The sequence below is a fragment of the Chroicocephalus ridibundus genome, chromosome 2 (genome assembly GCF_963924245.1).
Source record: "Chroicocephalus ridibundus chromosome 2, bChrRid1.1, whole genome shotgun sequence".
Classification (NCBI taxonomy): Eukaryota; Metazoa; Chordata; class Aves; order Charadriiformes; family Laridae; genus Chroicocephalus; species Chroicocephalus ridibundus.
In genome coordinates this window covers 16,497,290-16,515,295 of record NC_086285.1, presented here as the reverse complement: position 1 = coordinate 16,515,295, position 18,006 = coordinate 16,497,290, and the positions used below count along the sequence as shown (strand labels likewise).

Genomic DNA, 18,006 nt, shown 5'->3' with positions numbered 1-18,006 from the left:
TGTAACCAAAGCTGAAGCAGCAAATTGAGCGCTAACAGAATCCAGTGTCTTGGAAACAAAACCCTAAAAAGAACAATGGTGGCAAATATATGTGATTGAGGCTTCCAAAAGTCAGTACTCTCCCCATTTTAAAGCTACACACAAACTAGTAGAACAAAAATAAAAACATGTAAATCAGAACTGTGGCCCAGTCATTCTCTCAGACCAAACTGGCAGCATTTGGTACAACCAGTTGAAATCTGAACTGTGGTTTTTTTTCCATGCACTTTTAGCTCCATTGTAACAATGGAGAAGAAAATCTCCACAACTGTTTAAAATACAAAGAAATTTATTTGCAAAGTTCTATGGAACAACGTTGTTTCACAGGTCAACTTGTTTTTTCATGAAATTCCAAACCCGGCTCAGAGGCTCAGATGGCAACAACTTCTGAACCTTTTTGTATGTCCTTCACTACTGTAACCGCTACGCATTTATGAATATTAGACAATTCCACAGCTGTACGGAGGACATATTTAGGAGTTAGCTTTAGTTATGAACTAAAAATTGTGCTCTAAAAGTCCCCCACTATCAAGAGGATAATGACATGGCTGGAGATCTCTGCAATTCATATTTCTAAGGCTTTGAAAATTTCGTTAATTGACTGACCCATCTTTTTTTTGTTAAGAGGGAGCAGAGGCAATGCCTGCCACACTCACCTGCAGTGTCCCTTCTAAACACTTTACAGAATGGCTATGATGTAGATTCAGGCGAAAGCCACTTTCCTGTTGGTTAGTTTCAAGGTTCTATGGCAACAGTTGACAATTAGAGATGAACCCTGGTGGGAAACAATGAGGGATAAATCATAGCACAGACAAATCCCTCACCTGTGATGTGTTGGCAGAGGAATTACTATTTGCTTGCTGTTGATGAATTTGTGCAAGCTGCTGTTTCTGCATTAGTGCCAGTTGCTGTTGATGTTGCTGGTATTGTTCGGCTGTAAATGCTGAACAAAATATAAAACGAGAAAATACTATATCAAAATATGTAGGTGTTGTGTATATAAACACATCTATTTTATAATCCTAAAAAAAAATAATAATGATTGTAATAATACACCACAGCAAGTTCCTAAGAGCCTTAATGCACATTTATAGCAAAAAGGCTATCATCCTCCTGGAACGTTTTGTTCAAATTAAGCTTTCCCTTTTTAAGCTGTTTTTTAGTATACAGGCTTTAATTGCTCTGCTGCATTTAGCTCAAAATACCAAAAAGAGAGGGAAGGAGGGAACAAAACCAGAATCAAATCCACCAAGAGCTCTCTAATAACTGATTAAAAAGAAATTACAGGTAGGAAGCATCACTGTTTTCACTCTGTGAAACCACAGTATCTGCATTATTAGTAAAGTCGGTCTATACACGAAACTTGGGAACTACATGCTTTCAGCCCTCACAGACAGCATTTTGAAGGTAGTGAGTATCTACAATTAAGATTAATCTTTACGCTTAGTTGAAAACATTAAATTGGGCATGCTTACAGGCTATCATAGTATAGTATTTTTGCTGTTTTTAACCACACACGTACAAGCAACTCCATCAATACAGAATTTGATAGAAATACATCCTTCTCTAAAATCTTTGACAGGTGTCCCTGTAGTCAGCACATCACAAGCCAAGTAGAATTTTATCCAGCTAGCCATTTGATAAAACCCAGCGCTGTTTAGTACAGATTCACAAGGGGATGCACAACAGTGCAGGGGTGGGGAGTCATTAGTTCACTGATTAACTTCACAGAACGTTAGGATTTAATTTTTTTTTAATTTACATTTTCAAAATGAAAGGAAGTCTCAGTTTTCAGTTAAAACTGCATCAAGGCTGGAATGTGAAAAACTGAATCAAGGCTGGAATGTGAGTCCCCTTGAAAATTCAATCTTGGATACAACTTTCAGATTTTTCCTTCAATTTTATCTTCAGATTGTACAGATGTTCCCAAAAAAGTGCTGTAAACAGTATTCATGCTTCTAAAATGCGGTGGAAGTCGTGCTTTTGAGGAAGTTCACTACTGTTTGGCAACAAATCACCACCACACTGGAATCTCATTCACAAATTGCAATTTTTAGATTTTATTTTTTTTTTGGTTAATCTACTCCTTCAGGCTTGTTTGCCTGAAGAAAATCTGCTTCTATCAAAACTATAATCATCTCCTGCTTCTGGATACAATCGGATTCTGAAAAGCGATCGTACCTTATGTATAAACTGGAATAACAAGTCAATACAAACGGCTAACCAAAATAAGAACTAGTATTTGGAAACAAACAGAGCAAACACTGCTAAGGAGGTATTTTTCCAGCCTATTTGTGATTTTTTTCAATTTTTTTTTTTTGCTGTAAAACATTGTTCATACTGGAAATAGCACCAATTATTACTAGCACTTTGCTATCTGAGCACTTGAAGTTATAAAATTTTGCTCAGGTGTTACATTCAATTTTTTAAGTAACATTCTTCAGCAAGTAGGGATGGTTTATATTGCCCCAAGTGACAAATTACTTCCCAGAGCTCTTACAGTTAAATCTCACTTCAACTTGATTCATTTCTTCAATGTTTTAAAGTTATTCCTAGGGGAACAGCTTTGTAGTAACACCATTATATATGGTATATGCCCTTACTAAAAAAATACAAACTAGAATTTATAGACCAAATATTCACCAGTTATCCATTTAAATTTTAATTCCACTTTACATATAAACTAAAAGCCCTTTAGATTATTTTTTTTTAAACTGTCACCAAACACAGAAGTTAGAGCAAGAAAGCTTTAGCACACAAAGATCAGCATGTAGCAGGCTGAGTGGCAGCAGCAGAGAGAGAAAAATAGGTGTACTGTTCTGGTACCGATAGATATTTCTTTTATATTGATCAGTTAGTAGTGACTTATTCATTAAATGTTTTTTTTAAAAAAAAATGTTGTGTTTTGTTTTGTTTTTTAATTTAGAATCAGTATGGTTTAGCCAACATAGTGCCAATGATACTGAGGGTTTCATGTATTACTAAGGTGTTTTATTCTACAGTATGACACTGTAAATGCATTGCTTAGGAACAGGCTGCCTAAGCGATGTAAATAAAGGCAACTCTGACTGACAAAGAGGAAAATGGGCAAAAAAGGATATCTCATACCACCATCTTTGACTCAATTAAGATTAAAATTTCCACTGTCATAACCATCTCACTTTTGTCCATCTGAGTAAGATTTTATCAATAGTTACAGTTTTGAAGCCTTAAATATATTTTAGGTTTAAGCACAGTCACCTATGTTGGTTTAACCAACTTCAAAATATTGTTTGCTTTCGGAAAAAATAGTAAATAAAGTGTATTGAGACAAGCTGTGTTTGTTTAGGATAGCCATTACTTAGGGCAGTCTTTTAAGCGCTCCCCCTTCTTTTTGGAAGCAGCACTTAGATGAACTCTATTTTTGAAGCTGTGCATCAGACTATTTCTTTTTAAGTAGTCCGGGGCGCCTACAGCTTTAAGTTTCCCACTATTATGAAAAGTGACACAGCTGTCAAAGTAAGCAAGGGACAGAAGAACCCCACTATGACCACACCTCTCATCTATATTCAAACTGCTTCTCTTTTTTCTGCTCAAATACAGCCTCAAAAATGCAATGGAAATGGCTGTTTACCTGTCATATCTAAAAATACACTCAAGAATTTATTTCAGGTTTTTCGATCTAGGTTAAAACATTCAGCAACATTTTTGCTGCTTCCCTTATTAAAGGTAAAAGCCTACTAGACATTTCAAAATATTTACAACACTATCAGAGATTTATTGTGAGGTTCTGAATTAATCAGTTGCATCCAGTTTAGAAACACAACACTGTCCGGGAAGGACTGCTGCAAGCTACAGCCTCCTAAAATAATCTGACCAATATTCCTTTTCCATCCCACAGCATATCCAGACATGCTCAGGGACCAGATGAGGTTAGAGACTGGAATTACGTAAGCGAGCTCTTCCCTCTCCATGCCACAGCAGCCCGACATTGAAGGTTTTATTGGAACATTACTACTACTGAGAACTACCCAAACCAAAAGTAAACCTTGCTTCTTTTGAAGACCTGCAAATGAGGATAGCATACTTTATTCCTCTTCTGTTAAAAGCCACCACGTATTTTGCTCACTAACACTGTCAGTAGGTTTCTTCCCCTCCTGCTCTGAGAGTACAGTCTATATTACACTTCAATTGAAAAAATAAGCCAATTGATTGCGAGATAGAAGTTGCTTCTGAACACTATCATTCCCACGCACAAAACACATTTGTATGCGTTTTACATGGAAGTACTTCCACCTTTTTAACTTTACATATTCACTTTCTGTGGCACACAACTGTGACTGGAACTGGGGGAGACTGGAACAGGGGAAATCACACCCATGCTCAGCAGCAAGATCACGGATGTCACTGGCTGGCTGTGCCTCTGCCTCTGCAGGCACAGCCCAAAACTTCTCAAAGAGCTAGCCTACGTTTATCTACCTTTTTTTTAAGAAAGCAATTCAAGTAGAATGCATTGCAGACCATAAAAATGTAGCTGCAGTTAATAGATTAACTGTACGGCTTGCAGAGAGTATTTTTTCTTGCCTGCAAAGCTAGCATAGATGCAATTGCACAGATGCCAAAATTAGTACCTTGTTAATACCACTTTCTCTAGAGAAACAGTTACAGAGCCCCTAAGAACTTTCTTTAAGAACTTTTATTACCTCTTCACATTTTTATTCTAAGGAAGAAAAAGGGCACAGCTGAAAATCTTTCATCTGTGTCAGAGAAAAATGGTAAATGTAGATGTAGCAAAAACTAATGTAATTTTCTTTTGTGTCATACGCTGGTCTTTACTGGCCTGGAAAAAAAAGAGCAGGCAAGAAGCCAGCGCAGACCTTTTCTGTACACTTACATCAGCAGCCACATTTCTGGTAACTCAGAGAAGTATTGCTACACAAAGTTACATATTCCTGATATTACTGGAGGCCTTCAAGGCTTTAAACAAATTAGTAAGCAACAGACAACCGAACAACAGCTTCAAGTTAAAAAAAAAAAAAAATAATAGACAAAACATAACATTCAATGGGTAAAGACAACACATGAGATTTTAAAACAGATTCTTGCTTCAGCAGCCCTAGACAGGAGCAGAGTGTCTACAGGCTCTTCTCAAACAGCATCTAGGGCCGCAGTGGTCATGGTTCTATCACACAGTACTGACTATTTAATGCTGCAGAATTTACCGAGTTGGACAGTGACACAACGTCATTTCATTCGCTACACAGACTGCAGTGAGGGGTGGAGGTGGGAATATCTCAACCACCACTACCCATACACTATAAATAAGAACATTATCCTTTCGAAATACCTCAACTGGCTTTTGTTGCTAACAACTGTACCCTCCCCCAAAACTTCTCCACACTTTCCAAGACACTTTCAGTAATTTATGCAAGTCACCTCACTCCTGAAGTTAACCTAACCCAACTCCTTTCCTAACCTTAAGTATTGGGAACCTTTAAGGCATAACCCCACCTGGAGTTATTCACATCTCAAGATGGCTGTCAGAAGATGGGTAGCTCAAGTTTTACTGAGAGGCTAGGCCTACATAAATGCTTCTTGTTTGTTTGCAGCATACTGTTTTGAATTGGAACAATTAAAACTCAGTATGCTTCTGAATTGTTTCTGGTAGAATTCCGAATCAAGTTTAACATTTCAATTGGGGCAGCCTTCAGGATTTTCAGTCAGTATATCATGTTATGCTGTTATCCTCTTCATTTAACAGCCTGGGACAATGCACACACCTATTCTGCAACTGCATTAGTGCTAGACTTTGGCAGCAAGCAAGAGGAGTGTTTTCTGGCTTACAGACTGCAAAAAGGAATCGTAAGTGGAAGAAAAAGCTTCAGGAGTTTGCAGTTATGAACAGAAGGAAAGAAACACTGTACATTGCTGAGACTGACAGGGTAAACGACTGCTTAGTATCTCCTTAACAACAGCCACAAATCTTGTGCAGTAACTCAATTTTTTAACAACACACTACATTATGAATATCTTTTCCTACAATCATTTACATGACTATTAAGCAAGATGTCTGAAATCTTTGGGATAATTATATATCAATTTTTTTTCTCAAATTAAGCCAATTGAATAATATCTTTCAATTGGATGATTCTATTTATACATCTACCAAATGCTGACACTCAAGGTGTTGTCTTCTGGAGCACAGAGTAGCAGGGATGCTGTCAATGGATTTCCCAAAGGTCCACAGTTCTCAGTGGTTTTATACTGCAATATAAAACTATTTTTACAGTTCTAACTAGTTTTACCACAACGTTTAGTGTGTCCTGGCCTTACAATGCTGTAGCTTACATGCAGCTTCTCTGAAAATGCAAGTCCTTCCCAGCAGCGGCTGAAACCAGCAAAGAGGGGGGCTGGCTGTGGAATCTGTACAAACAGATTGGTCTTTGTATGGTGAACAGCCGCAGCCTCCCCTCCCGACTACTGCTGCAGCTTCTACTGTGAGTTGACTCACTCACTAGCTGTAAGTGTAAACACAACACGTGGAGTAAACACAATGACCTATCCAGGCAAGCATATTTTTTTAAATCATAGAATCATGAATGGTTCGGGTTGGAAGGGACCTTAAAAGATCATCTAGTTCCAACCCCCCTGCCATGGGCAGGGACACCTCCCACTAGACCAGGCTGCTCAAAGCCCCATCCAGCCTGGCCTTGAACGCTTCCAGGGATGGGGCATCCACAACTTCTCTGGGCAACCTGTACTTCAATAAAAATTTTTAAAAAATTGAATAGCGAGAGATGCAAACAGCTTAATTAAACCTTTCAGCAAATGCTTCAGTCCTGCTAAATATCTGAAGAATTAGATATTTAAAGGAGAGTAAATTAAAAAAACAGTTGCTTCATAACACCAAGTTAAGTGTCTGTTCTCATGAGCAGAAATGTTATTTCAGTAGGAAAACCGAAGCATTAAGATTATACGGAGTTCAAAGAACCTCTCAAAATCCATTCAGAGTACTGGATTCCCTGACCCTTGCAGCCAAGGTGATGGCCATTAAAAAAGCAGTTTTGATCAGGTAACACAAGAAAGATAATGTAACTAAACTTCCAATTGAGAAATCTATAAGCTACAGAACTGCTGAAGTGTGTGGAAAGATGATACATCATGTTACAGTGTTTTCTTAAGGGAAATACATGAGAGCATCACATCCCTGCTGTATAAGAGAACAATTAGTGGTTACTAATGCCGAAGTGCATGCAAAGCAAACATCATTCACAATACTAAGTAATCCAGAACATCACATTTTTTATCTCTATCTTATGACAGATGTTATCTGGCTTACATTGCCTGGTTAAAGATTTTCTACTGTATAGCAAGTTCTCACCAGTGAATTCGGAAGATTGGAGAGACTTAGAGCCATCAGTGTGATTTAGTATTTGATGCACCAGGCCCAAAGATGTTTCACTTTCTGAAAAGAAGTTCAAGATTGATTTTACTTAAACATGACATTATTAGACACTATGAGAACATGAATCATTATGCCTTTGATTATTACTACAACAGCCTTACATTTCAGCCCAACAGAATTTAAGTGTGAAATTCCTAATACCAGAACTCTAGACTTAGAAATTACAAACTAGATACAAGATCTACATATGCACTCCCTACTTGGTAGTGGAAGAAAAACAGACAGAAAATAATTAACGAGGATTTTTACTAGCCATTGAATGAAAGCTGGAAGTGCTTGCTATGCAATTGTATTTGACTGACCAACATTCTTAATATGAGTTTGCACCGAAATGTCACAGGCCAGTTGGGGTACACAGAGTTTACTCTGCAGTTACAAACGTGATTGTCCTTGCATGGGATTCAGACAAAGTGCAAGGGTTTACACAAGCACTTGGAAGCAAAGCATTACTCCAACTGGGTTGAAGCTGAATGAGAAAATCTAGTATAACTACAAAATCTCAAAGTCTCCAGGAGCGCTCAGATGTTTTATTAAATGTTGACTCCTCCCCCTTCCCCAGTCACGTTTCCCAGATTAAAGAGGCTTTTCCTTTTAAGATTTCCTCCTTCAACTAAGTCTAGGGTGGGCTCTAAACATCTGTTACTTCCAAGGCCATCGCTTCAACTAGGATCTCAACATCTCAGCTGCAGATGGGCCAAGACTGTTAAGTTCCAATGATAACTGAAAATGGTCATTACAAATGTCAGTCATTTTTCATGACTGAGTTTATCCTGCAATGTGAAAATAAGCATTTAGGAAAGGGAAAAAAGTAAAACAGACAGCAGTGTTGAGACTATTACAGATACAAGGGTTAAATAAAAAGATCTAAACACAGCCAGAGATGGCATGAAAGCAATGAGAAGGTAGGATAAATCCTTCTCCTCTGGTTCGAGGAACTGCCACAAGGATTCAGGAGCTTCCTCCAACTTCCTTCCAGGAAAGGGATGCCTGAAGACAGGTGTCAGGTATCCTTAATGAGAACATGAAAAAAATAGTATAGATCCAACACTACAAATCTGGAGATGGAAACGCTAAACACATTTGGGAAACGGAAGCATAGCTAACCACCCTGCTAGACCCCCAAGTGTGCAAACATGCCTTTAATCTGGGTTTACTGGGAAAAGTGTTATTTCCATGGAATTCCCACAGAAAAATTTACTGAATAGCAAAGCACAACTTGCAGCGCATCATCTAATTCTCTAGTTTACAAGAAAATTCAAGGTAAACTACTCTGGATTCTTTTAACTATATTCCGGATGCCTGCAGTTTTTTGTACACAGTAAGGTCCACAATCCCAAACATCACAACTCTTGAAGAATTTTCAGTAAGGCTTCTGCTAGAACACTGAAGCTGCTTCTTAAAGAAAGAATTCTAAATTTAGTGACTAGACTCTAGTTAACTGCTAGCCTCTTTAGTCTTGACAGCTTGTACACTTTTCTTTTCAAAGTGAGCCGGCTTCTGGATGAAGAATGCAGAAAAGAACAGAATGCCAGACGGTTGCCTGGTCTTACTTGCGGAACCTGGAAACCAGTGCTCAAATCTTTCACTAGTGCCTGGTATCTGTGGTCTCTGTCCTGAATACAAGACTGCAAAAGAATTCTACATGCTATGCAGTTTCAAAAGTCTCAAACTTTTTGATTACTAGATGCAAGCATCCAAAAATACGAATGTAACATATTTATAATAGCAAGTCTCCAGCAGAAAGCACAGTCTCCCTATAATGCAATGCAGTTCGAAGACTACCATTTGCCTGACAGAACTAGATCAACCAATTAATCTAAATTCCCGGGACACAAATACTTTAGATGAATATTCATGCCTACTGTACACTCCAGACTTAAGACACAAGCTCCATCTCTGAAGGTTATGATTCAGAAACTTGATGAGATTGTCAGTAATACAGGCTCCTTTCCTGAAGCGATTTGTGAATAGCTTCCCTACGGAACAAGTTATTCCTCTGCAAGAATCATGCTTTTACACTCTTGCCTGCTTTTTAGTGGTGTTCTGTATAACATATGCCTGGAGATCCTTGAATCAGCTCTTTTTGCAAGAAGACAAAGGATGTTTTTTTGTAATTCTTCAGTAAGATGAAAAGGAACCACCCCCTTCAAAGGTGATGCTACTTTTCTTGGCCACTTGATCCTGCTGCCAAAGCCTATCCCTTCAGCACATGACAAGTCCCGTACAAGTCCCATTTTCAAATAACTTGTAAGGGGTTGGGTGTTTTTTTCATTTGTTTGTTTTCCTTTTTGGTTTGTTTGGGTTTTTTGTTTGTTTTCCTTTTTTTTTTTTTTTTTTTTTTTTTTTTTTTTTTTTTTAAGACATCCCTTCTCAGTTTACACACAAAATCTCAATGCAACAACGTCATCTTCGACAGATCTTTTACGCTGAGCACTCTGAGAGCCAGGACAAGAATAACTTGCATTTCTTCAGGATCGAAGGCACTTCAAAATGTTTATAAAATCCCTGACTTTTTGGGGAAACCTCTTGCCAGTCTTCAGGATGAAAAACAATACTTTCTGTAGCCAGAGAATGGTATGTCACAGCACAACTTTTATACCATGTCCTCTGATCAACAGAAGACCTGAGATACCATCTGAACTTCATGCCTGTGTCAGCTATATGTAACAGACTTGAAAAGCAAGGTTTTCCACAGCAGTTCTTCCATGTCAGCAGCATGTTGTCTGGATCATTCAAGGCAGAAAAAGCTCAAGACTTCTCTAAACTTCTTTAATATGGGAACAAACAAAACTTACAATGTGATGGTGCACAATAAACACAGCAACATGATCACCTCTGCCTGCCGCTACAGAATATCAGGATGAGCTTCATCTTAAAGGTAAGCAGTATGGTTTGACCACAACTCACAGTGGCAGCAAAAGGATAAAGGGATTTTTAAAAATAAAGATGCATTAGTAAGTGTTTTCTGAAGACCTACTGCCTACTTCAAAAATCTAAAAGGCAAAAAGAAACAAACCTAAAAAATCCATACCCACAGCAAACTCCCAGCCTTAAAGACACCTAAGAAAAAGGCACAGGGACGCTCGACAGGACTGTAAATGCCGCAGTATTGACTATTAGAAAACCTTCAGTACAGATGTTAGATACCTACTGTTCTTTACAGTATTTGCTACAGAAACTAAGACAACATAACTGGGCAGCTGCAGCCCCCTTTGAAGAAGTCAAACTCGTACATATGAGACACGCACATACACCTGTAATCTGTATAGACAATGTATTTTAAAGAATCCTTTAAGAAACTGAAAAAACACTAGAAAACAGAAAGACACCATGATGAACTAGATGTATGCCCCTTTCAAACACCTACACCTAAACAGACAATCATCATTACACCACACATACCAAACACATATACACCTCCAGCGTTGCAAAAATCCCAATCAAGATTATAAATAATTATACTGGTAAAAATCTACCTGGTTATATTAGTAACAAGTGACTATCCAAAGACCGTGGCAACTAATTTAAAGTATATCTATGAATTCAGACATAGTTACATTTTTATTGACTATTTCATTCCTGTATCAAACCCTAATAAAAATATGAATCTAAACATCATAACCTTTAAAGTTTGGAAGAGCTTGGAATACTAACTTAAATATTTTACACAGATGATAAACCACCTGCAGAAAATTCCAAGCACAAATTAATGTAATATGCCAGGTACTTATTATACGTATGTATTAGTTTCCCACAGGCTTCAAAATACAACCACAATTAAAACCTCGTACAGCCCTCATGGTCATAAATAACAATTGCATTAAATTCCTAAATGATGTAGATAAATATCTAATCATCTATTTAAGGAAAATAGATTCTATGGGGGTGTGTATGCTTGTTTATTTACACAAAGACATATGCTTTAAACTCAAACTAAACAGCCAATTTTTCAAGTCTGCGTAATTTTCAGATGTAATGTATTGCCCATTAATACTTTATAGCGTATTTATAACCTATTCATCACACATTAGTTTTGTTATCACACTAGTAACCTGACTACCGTTTTATCACAGTTCAGACTGGCTACTAGACAGAGGATGCTCTCATTCAGTTGTGGACTTGGTTTACTGATTTGAAACACTGGAGGGGCAGAATTTGAACACCAAAACCTGTACTCAGATCACAAGTCAGGAGAACCATCAGCTTTAACCCTAATACATTTCCAGCAAGAAGCGTCACAAAAAGATAAAAGAATGGGGGATGGGGACAAAGACCTACTCTAGGACAGCATGGAGAAGCAACATGAAATAAAGCAGCAGAACAAAGCTGCCCACTAAGTCTAAAAATGCAAGGTGAAAGAATTTTCAGAAAAAAAAGCACCAGTTGGTGCAGGGAGGAAAGGTACAAAACATTGGAAAACAGGAGTCATCTGATACCAGGGTAACACTCTTTGCTTGAGCAAATATACAAAGCATCCCACAATCTGGGGGGTTTCTTAGGTATATACGTCTCCTCTCCCCACTTCCACACTATCCAGGTTTTCTAATTTATTTCCAGAGCCATAATCCAAAATGGAAAGGAAAACATGATTCTAGAGACTCCTTACAAAATGATCATGAACTTTGAAGTTATTTCTTCGTAAAAACTACGTCACTTTACTTTTACAGAAAGATGACATTTAATGTACTGAATTATTAAAATTTAAGAGTTATTTAAGTTACATTCTAACTACGTAAATACCCATCTTCCAGTGTGAAGAATGCAATATAAAGAGTGATGCTATCCAACAGCATTCCAATCAAAAAACAATTAACGCCACATCAAGTTTTCTTAAGAGTCAGGTCCTCAATTCTGTAATTCAGGTTCTATAAAATGTAATCTACCACTTGCTGACAAGATGTAGAGGTTATTAGTCCAAGAGCTTTGCCAAGTATGAGCAAATGCACCAGTGGGGGTGGGCTAGGCATTTTTTGGATGGGAAATGGCATTTAATTTCATGTAAGTTCAAATAAGAATTCATAACATGCTAAGATTTTAAATGCAAACATTTTAACTAAACATTTCCCACTACCACCACACCTTGTACTAGAACAAAGCTGGAATGTAATATTTATACCAACATTTCAATTAATTAATTTTAAAAATCTAGATCTTCAGAGCTAACTTAACCCCTACACAATACTGGTTTCTAAACCTTCATATTTCTAAAATCATAATTACATACCAAGGTAACATTCGCATAAATTTGAGATGAAGTACACTACTGCTAGCAATAAATACAAACAAACATTCTATGTAGCAAATAAAGAGAAAAAGTGAGGATGGGCTATTACCATCAAAATAGACCATGATGTAAAGTATAGATGACCTAATGATATTCTGGATTTTCTGAGGCAAGTTTAAAATTTCTAGAAACAAGTTTGTCAAAATAAACATACCAAGATGTGCTGAACCACTGCTACTTTTACTTTGTATAGAGGTACTGCATGTCTGGGTCCCGGGTTGTGCTGTGCCTGTTCGATTTATACCCCTGTATAATTTCCTACAGGAGAGTTCATCATTGTCACTGTCATGTAGGGATGGTGTCCGAGGCCTAAAATGCCGCCATCTACATGATTTGATATTGACTAGTATCTGACTGAGGTCTTTCGAGAAAGATTTGTCCGAGGTATTTGTTTCTGAGGTATTGGCAAATTGACTGATTGAAGAGTGTTGTGATGAGGAAAACATTTCCAAATCCAGCTGATGAAATGTATTATCGTAGTCCGAATGCGCTCTGTCTAGTAGCACCCTAGAACAGGAAAACAATGCAGAATTATACACTGTCAAGAAAATAGCAAGAAAGTCACCAGTTTGCCATGTGTGCTTGGGGACAACAAAGGGATAGAAAAGACTACACAAAACTGTTCTAGAACAAGCAACCTCCTCCAAACAGACAGAATGCAGGACTATACGTTATTTTACAATAAGTAGTCCACTTTCACCTCAGAATTCAAGAGAGCCAGCAATAAAAAAAAAAAACAACATAGAAACATTTAAGAAAACAGTATTAAAGTGGCTTCCACTACCGCAACATAAAAATGGAGACATTAACCAGCTAAGGGAACTTATATCAAATGCAAGTATTTAAAAAGTCAATTTCCCCTATGTCTCCATTTTTGATGTTTGTGGTTTTAGTGGGTTTTGGGTTTTCTTTTAAAAAAAAAAAAACCAAACAAAAAACCCAAAAAAAACGTTGCTTTTTATGTCTTACTGATTTTTATTTTCTTTTTAAATTTTATTTTTTTAAACCAGCAACAATTATGTAGTGCTTACCTTCCGCCACGGCCGACCCGTCTTCGTGCAAACCCAATACACCTCTGGGGTACAGTGAGGGTGGTTAAGCAGTATCTGTAACGCACATCTCCTAATCTTCCCTCCTTAGGGCTACTCCACGGCCAGTTGCCAGGCTGGTCTAAATGAGGCTTAAAATAATTTTAAACGATTAAACACAAGATGTTTTCCCACAATGATGCTCTGTCTTACGATACATAAGGAAATTCTACTTACAGCGTAGTACTGACAGCCTGCTTTCCTACGGAAGGCAAAAGGACCATCGGGATCATTTTCTTCCTCAGCCTCCGAAGAACCAGACAAAACCTTTAAAGAAGGGATGAGGGATATATGAAGAGAAATATTGGTAAATTCACGAGTTTCACTTCTTTCGCCAAGAGCAGCACAGAACTCTAGAGGTCCTACCTGGGAGAGAGGTTCTTCATCTGAGCTAGGAAAATCATACTGATTCAAATCTTTAGCATTAAAGACTGGCAGTGCAGCAGGACTTGTCTGTTGAGGAGTAGCAGCAGCAGATGAAGGTAAGACTTTTGGCTTCTTCTCATACTTTCTTTTGGGTCTAATAACATCAGGTTTATCTTGCTGCAAGAAAAAAAAAGCAGCATAAAATTACACACGCATGCAAATTAGATGAAAACAGGAGTTTTAGGAAACTCCTGTGGAAGGAAGTTAAAAAGTGAACTCCTCTCTCCATCATCTTGATAGCAAAACATGCAGTCATTTCATGAATATCCATATCTCATTTCCAGTAATCAAAACTTTCAGACAAGGTGGAATCAATCTGTGCCACATAACACAATAGCAGTTAAGATAACAGTACTACTTTGGAGACGTAGACCAAAGTATATACAATGATCTCCATGAGACACTTTTTTTATTTTTTAACATTTTAAATTAGTAGGCATTTATGCAGTGTTAGGGAATTACTAAGTACAATGCTTTAAAGGCAAAAATAGAAGTTAGACTTCTCAAAGATACCTAGAATCTCAGAAAATCCTCTAAAAATTAAATACATTTCCCCGTAACTATGCAAAGTCAATTTTAAGTGCACTGGCTCAATAATAGGTAAGTACACTCCAGCAGGCTCAATTACAGTGCTCCACTATCAATGGAAGTATTCACTGATTCAAGACACCTTGTCAAATTCAGAACAGCCTTTGGACATTCTTCAGTTATAAGAAGTCTTTGTTTAAAATTCAAATTATACCTCAGCATTTTCTCCTGTATTACCTGACCTACTTAATATGCTTAGTTATTGGCACTGTAGCTATGCTTTGTCTAACACAAAATTAAAGCCTGCAGAAAAAAAAGCACTGGTCAGCTGACTAAATCAAGTAAGATTATTTGATACTTTACTTAAATACAAAACCAGATGAAGATATACAGCATGCTGGGAATATCAGTGGATCATATTTTTAAAATAAAATAAAAAGGCAAAACAGAAAACCCTCCAGATTAAAAATAATTACATACTTTAGAACAAGATATGGATTTCACGTCTTTAGTCCTATCTTCGTCCAATACCTAGGTAATAAACACAGTTTTGTTCACGATATCCTAACTTTATGGACAGTGGTAGAGGAAAATATTTCTATCCCCCCAGAATAAAGACGACAATTGCATGTACCCTTTTGTCTGTAGTTCATCTATACCTCCTTTATTTCTGTCTAGAGCAATGCCAGTAGCCTGTATGTTATCCTTGTAACTCCAACAGAAAAAAGCATTTTGTTCCAATTGCAGCTTTGCTACACTATTTCCAGTTTCAGAAAGCTTCCTCCCTCCTTCCATCCTAAAATGCTGTATCTTGCATGCGTAACAACAGGAACTAATAACTCCGTTACTGACATTACTCACCTTAACTTTAAATTCTTTCAGTTCCATAGCTTCTTGGTGTTTAAAAGGACTGCTGTTAGTCACAGGAATGATGGGAATAGCATAGGTAGGTTTAATTGGCTGCCGCTGTGCCATGACCTCAGACATGATCTCTCCACTGTAGTCACCCAAATTATACCTGAAATCAGATTTTTAAAATTTTTTATTTGTTGGAACATTTACAATGTACTCCTGGTAAAAAAAAAAAAAAAAATAAAAAATGAGCAACACAGAGAAACACAGACTAATGCTTGCAACTTGGGGTAAAAGGACATCCAGGAGAACAGCAAAAAGTATAGAAAGTATTATTCCAGAAAAGAGGACAAATAACATGGGAACTTCATTGTGATGACTAATGCTGACAAATAAATAAAAAGGATAACTACCCTGGAAAGCCTGTAAAACACCTCCAAAAGATAATACTGTAAAGGAAAGAAGCAGAAACTAGAAGGAAAGAACAGGAGAGGGTTCCCCTCACTTGGGGACAGGTACCACTTCAAAACATACAGTTATCACCCCAAGGTTTTAATCAATGAAACAGAGTGCCTTATTCATGAATCCTCCCTCTTTTGTGTTATGGAATATTTCCACATATTTTCAAAACAAGCAGATTCATAAGACATACTACATTTCAAGTCCTGTGGAAAGTGCTGAGTCGAAGTGCAACTTTCCATTTGGTGGGGGGGGGGTGTGCATTAGAGTCTTTCCTCTACGCAACAGCTTATTTCCTTGAAAAAGCTACTGGAAAATCTGTGAGATTTCTCCCCCCTCTATTTCTGCTGAAAATGGTCATTGCTTGAAAAAAGTGCCCCGCTAGAGACATTCAACTTGTCTCCCTGAGAAGTCAGACTAAAAAGTTAGTTTTAGAGCTTTAAAATGCTGACTCAAAACACTCGTTTTCAAACATGGATGCTTAAGCTACAGAGGTCTATCCAAATTCTAAATATCAACCTAAAGAACAAATCCACATTGCAAATGCAATTCTCAGTTGATTGGGAAAGTGACAGTTGACAGAACAGAGCATTTGGTCTTCAGCACAGCTGACAAACTGGATTTCAAAAGAAGCACTAGTAGAAGATGACTCACAGAACAACATTTTATACCCTATGAAATGCTTATGTGTTTTCCTCAAGAGGGTAATATATCAAGCTTTGCTAAAAGAAGAACAATAATGAAGAAAAAGAACGCTGATGATTGGAAGTGGCCTTAATATTAGCTGGGATTTCCTTCATCTAAGCATTTAAGTTTAACACTAATTTCCAAATGAATTTACCTGAAACTATCATCTCTCCTCCAGTATAATATATAGGATATACATTTGAATACATGTACGCAAGTAATAAAACAACGTCGGTTGGTGTAACAGGTCATTTTCTCGTAATAAGCAACTTCCTAATGTATTATTTTGCTCTCCATAGCCATATGTGAAAACATGCTATCCTGTAAATGTCAGAGTCTAAATACTTATTTTAAAAATCTCTCGCTGTTTTAAGTGCTTATAGGAATCAGACTACAAGGTAGTTTCCAAAGCTTTCTGCAGCAAATTTTCAATAAACGTTACCTCTTTTCCATAATTTCCAGTGTTAAATGCAGCAACTCTCTCTTGCTTTTTTCCCTCCTCTTTATCATCTCCAGGATGGTTACTGCACGACTCAGATCTCGACGCAGCTTAAGCATCTTCTCATAAGATGCTTCATCATTTTTTCGATTCTGTAGATACACAGTGTATATGTTTCCCCACATCATTAAAATTAAATAATCTGAATTAAAGTAAGTTCTCAATATTTATGTGTATTAGAAAAACTCCACAAGCTAAACCAAAAAGAGCAGCAGGTGCATGTTATCAATGAGCTACAGTTTACTAAAACCGTAAGTAGGTTTAGCAGTAGATTTAATGAAAAAATAAATGCAAACTTTCATTCAATAGCTGTCCTAAAGTAAAGTTTCTTTCATGTTTTTACCCTTGCAAATTAAAACAAAAGAACATCCCAACTTTTATTGTTTAGTAGAATTGTTTCTTTATATAAATATATAAACTACTTTTTGAGACGGGGAGAACGAAGAGAAAGAAAGCAGAGGGAGGTATTGATTTACTTTTCGTGTCTGCATCTTTTCTGTTCGTCTTCTAAAAGCAACATAAGGGTCATTTGTGCTGGAGCCATCTCGTTTCTCTTGTTTCACAGCTGGGATAAGAGAGGGACCTCGACAGTTTTTCCTCTTTTTAATCCAGTACTCATACACTTCTCTGATCAATTCATCATCTTCCTTCAGCAACAGCTTGGCCTCTTGCAGGCTGACTGGCTAAATAGAAAACCCAG

The 18,006-nt window shown here is 37.3% G+C and overlaps 1 protein-coding gene across 7 annotated transcripts in view; it reads right to left on the bottom strand.

Annotated features, from left to right (window-relative positions):
- EPC1 (enhancer of polycomb homolog 1) overlaps positions 1–18,006 on the bottom strand; it is a 67,483-nt gene that overhangs the window by 2,899 nt on the left and 46,578 nt on the right. For 2 of the 7 annotated variants that reach the window (XM_063324500.1, XM_063324495.1), the window contains 11 exons: positions 17,783–17,989; positions 17,250–17,398; positions 15,671–15,827; positions 14,222–14,398; positions 14,033–14,122; positions 13,799–13,947; positions 12,922–13,274; positions 7,400–7,483; positions 864–982; positions 696–782; positions 1–63 (listed from right to left, as the gene is read on the bottom strand). The exon at positions 1–63 is cut by the window's left edge and continues 79 nt beyond it. In XM_063324500.1, coding sequence (XP_063180570.1) covers positions 1–63; positions 696–782; positions 864–982; positions 7,400–7,483; positions 12,922–13,274; positions 13,799–13,947; positions 14,033–14,122; positions 14,222–14,398; positions 15,671–15,827; positions 17,250–17,398; positions 17,783–17,989 — 1,635 coding nt within the window. Of the gene's footprint in view, positions 64–695; positions 815–863; positions 983–7,399; positions 7,484–12,921; positions 13,275–13,798; positions 13,948–14,032; positions 14,123–14,221; positions 14,399–15,670; positions 15,828–17,249; positions 17,399–17,782; positions 17,990–18,006 lie in introns of all 7 variants that reach the window. The other 5 variants (XM_063324496.1, XM_063324498.1, XR_010069792.1 and 2 more) reach the window with 5 other exon arrangements.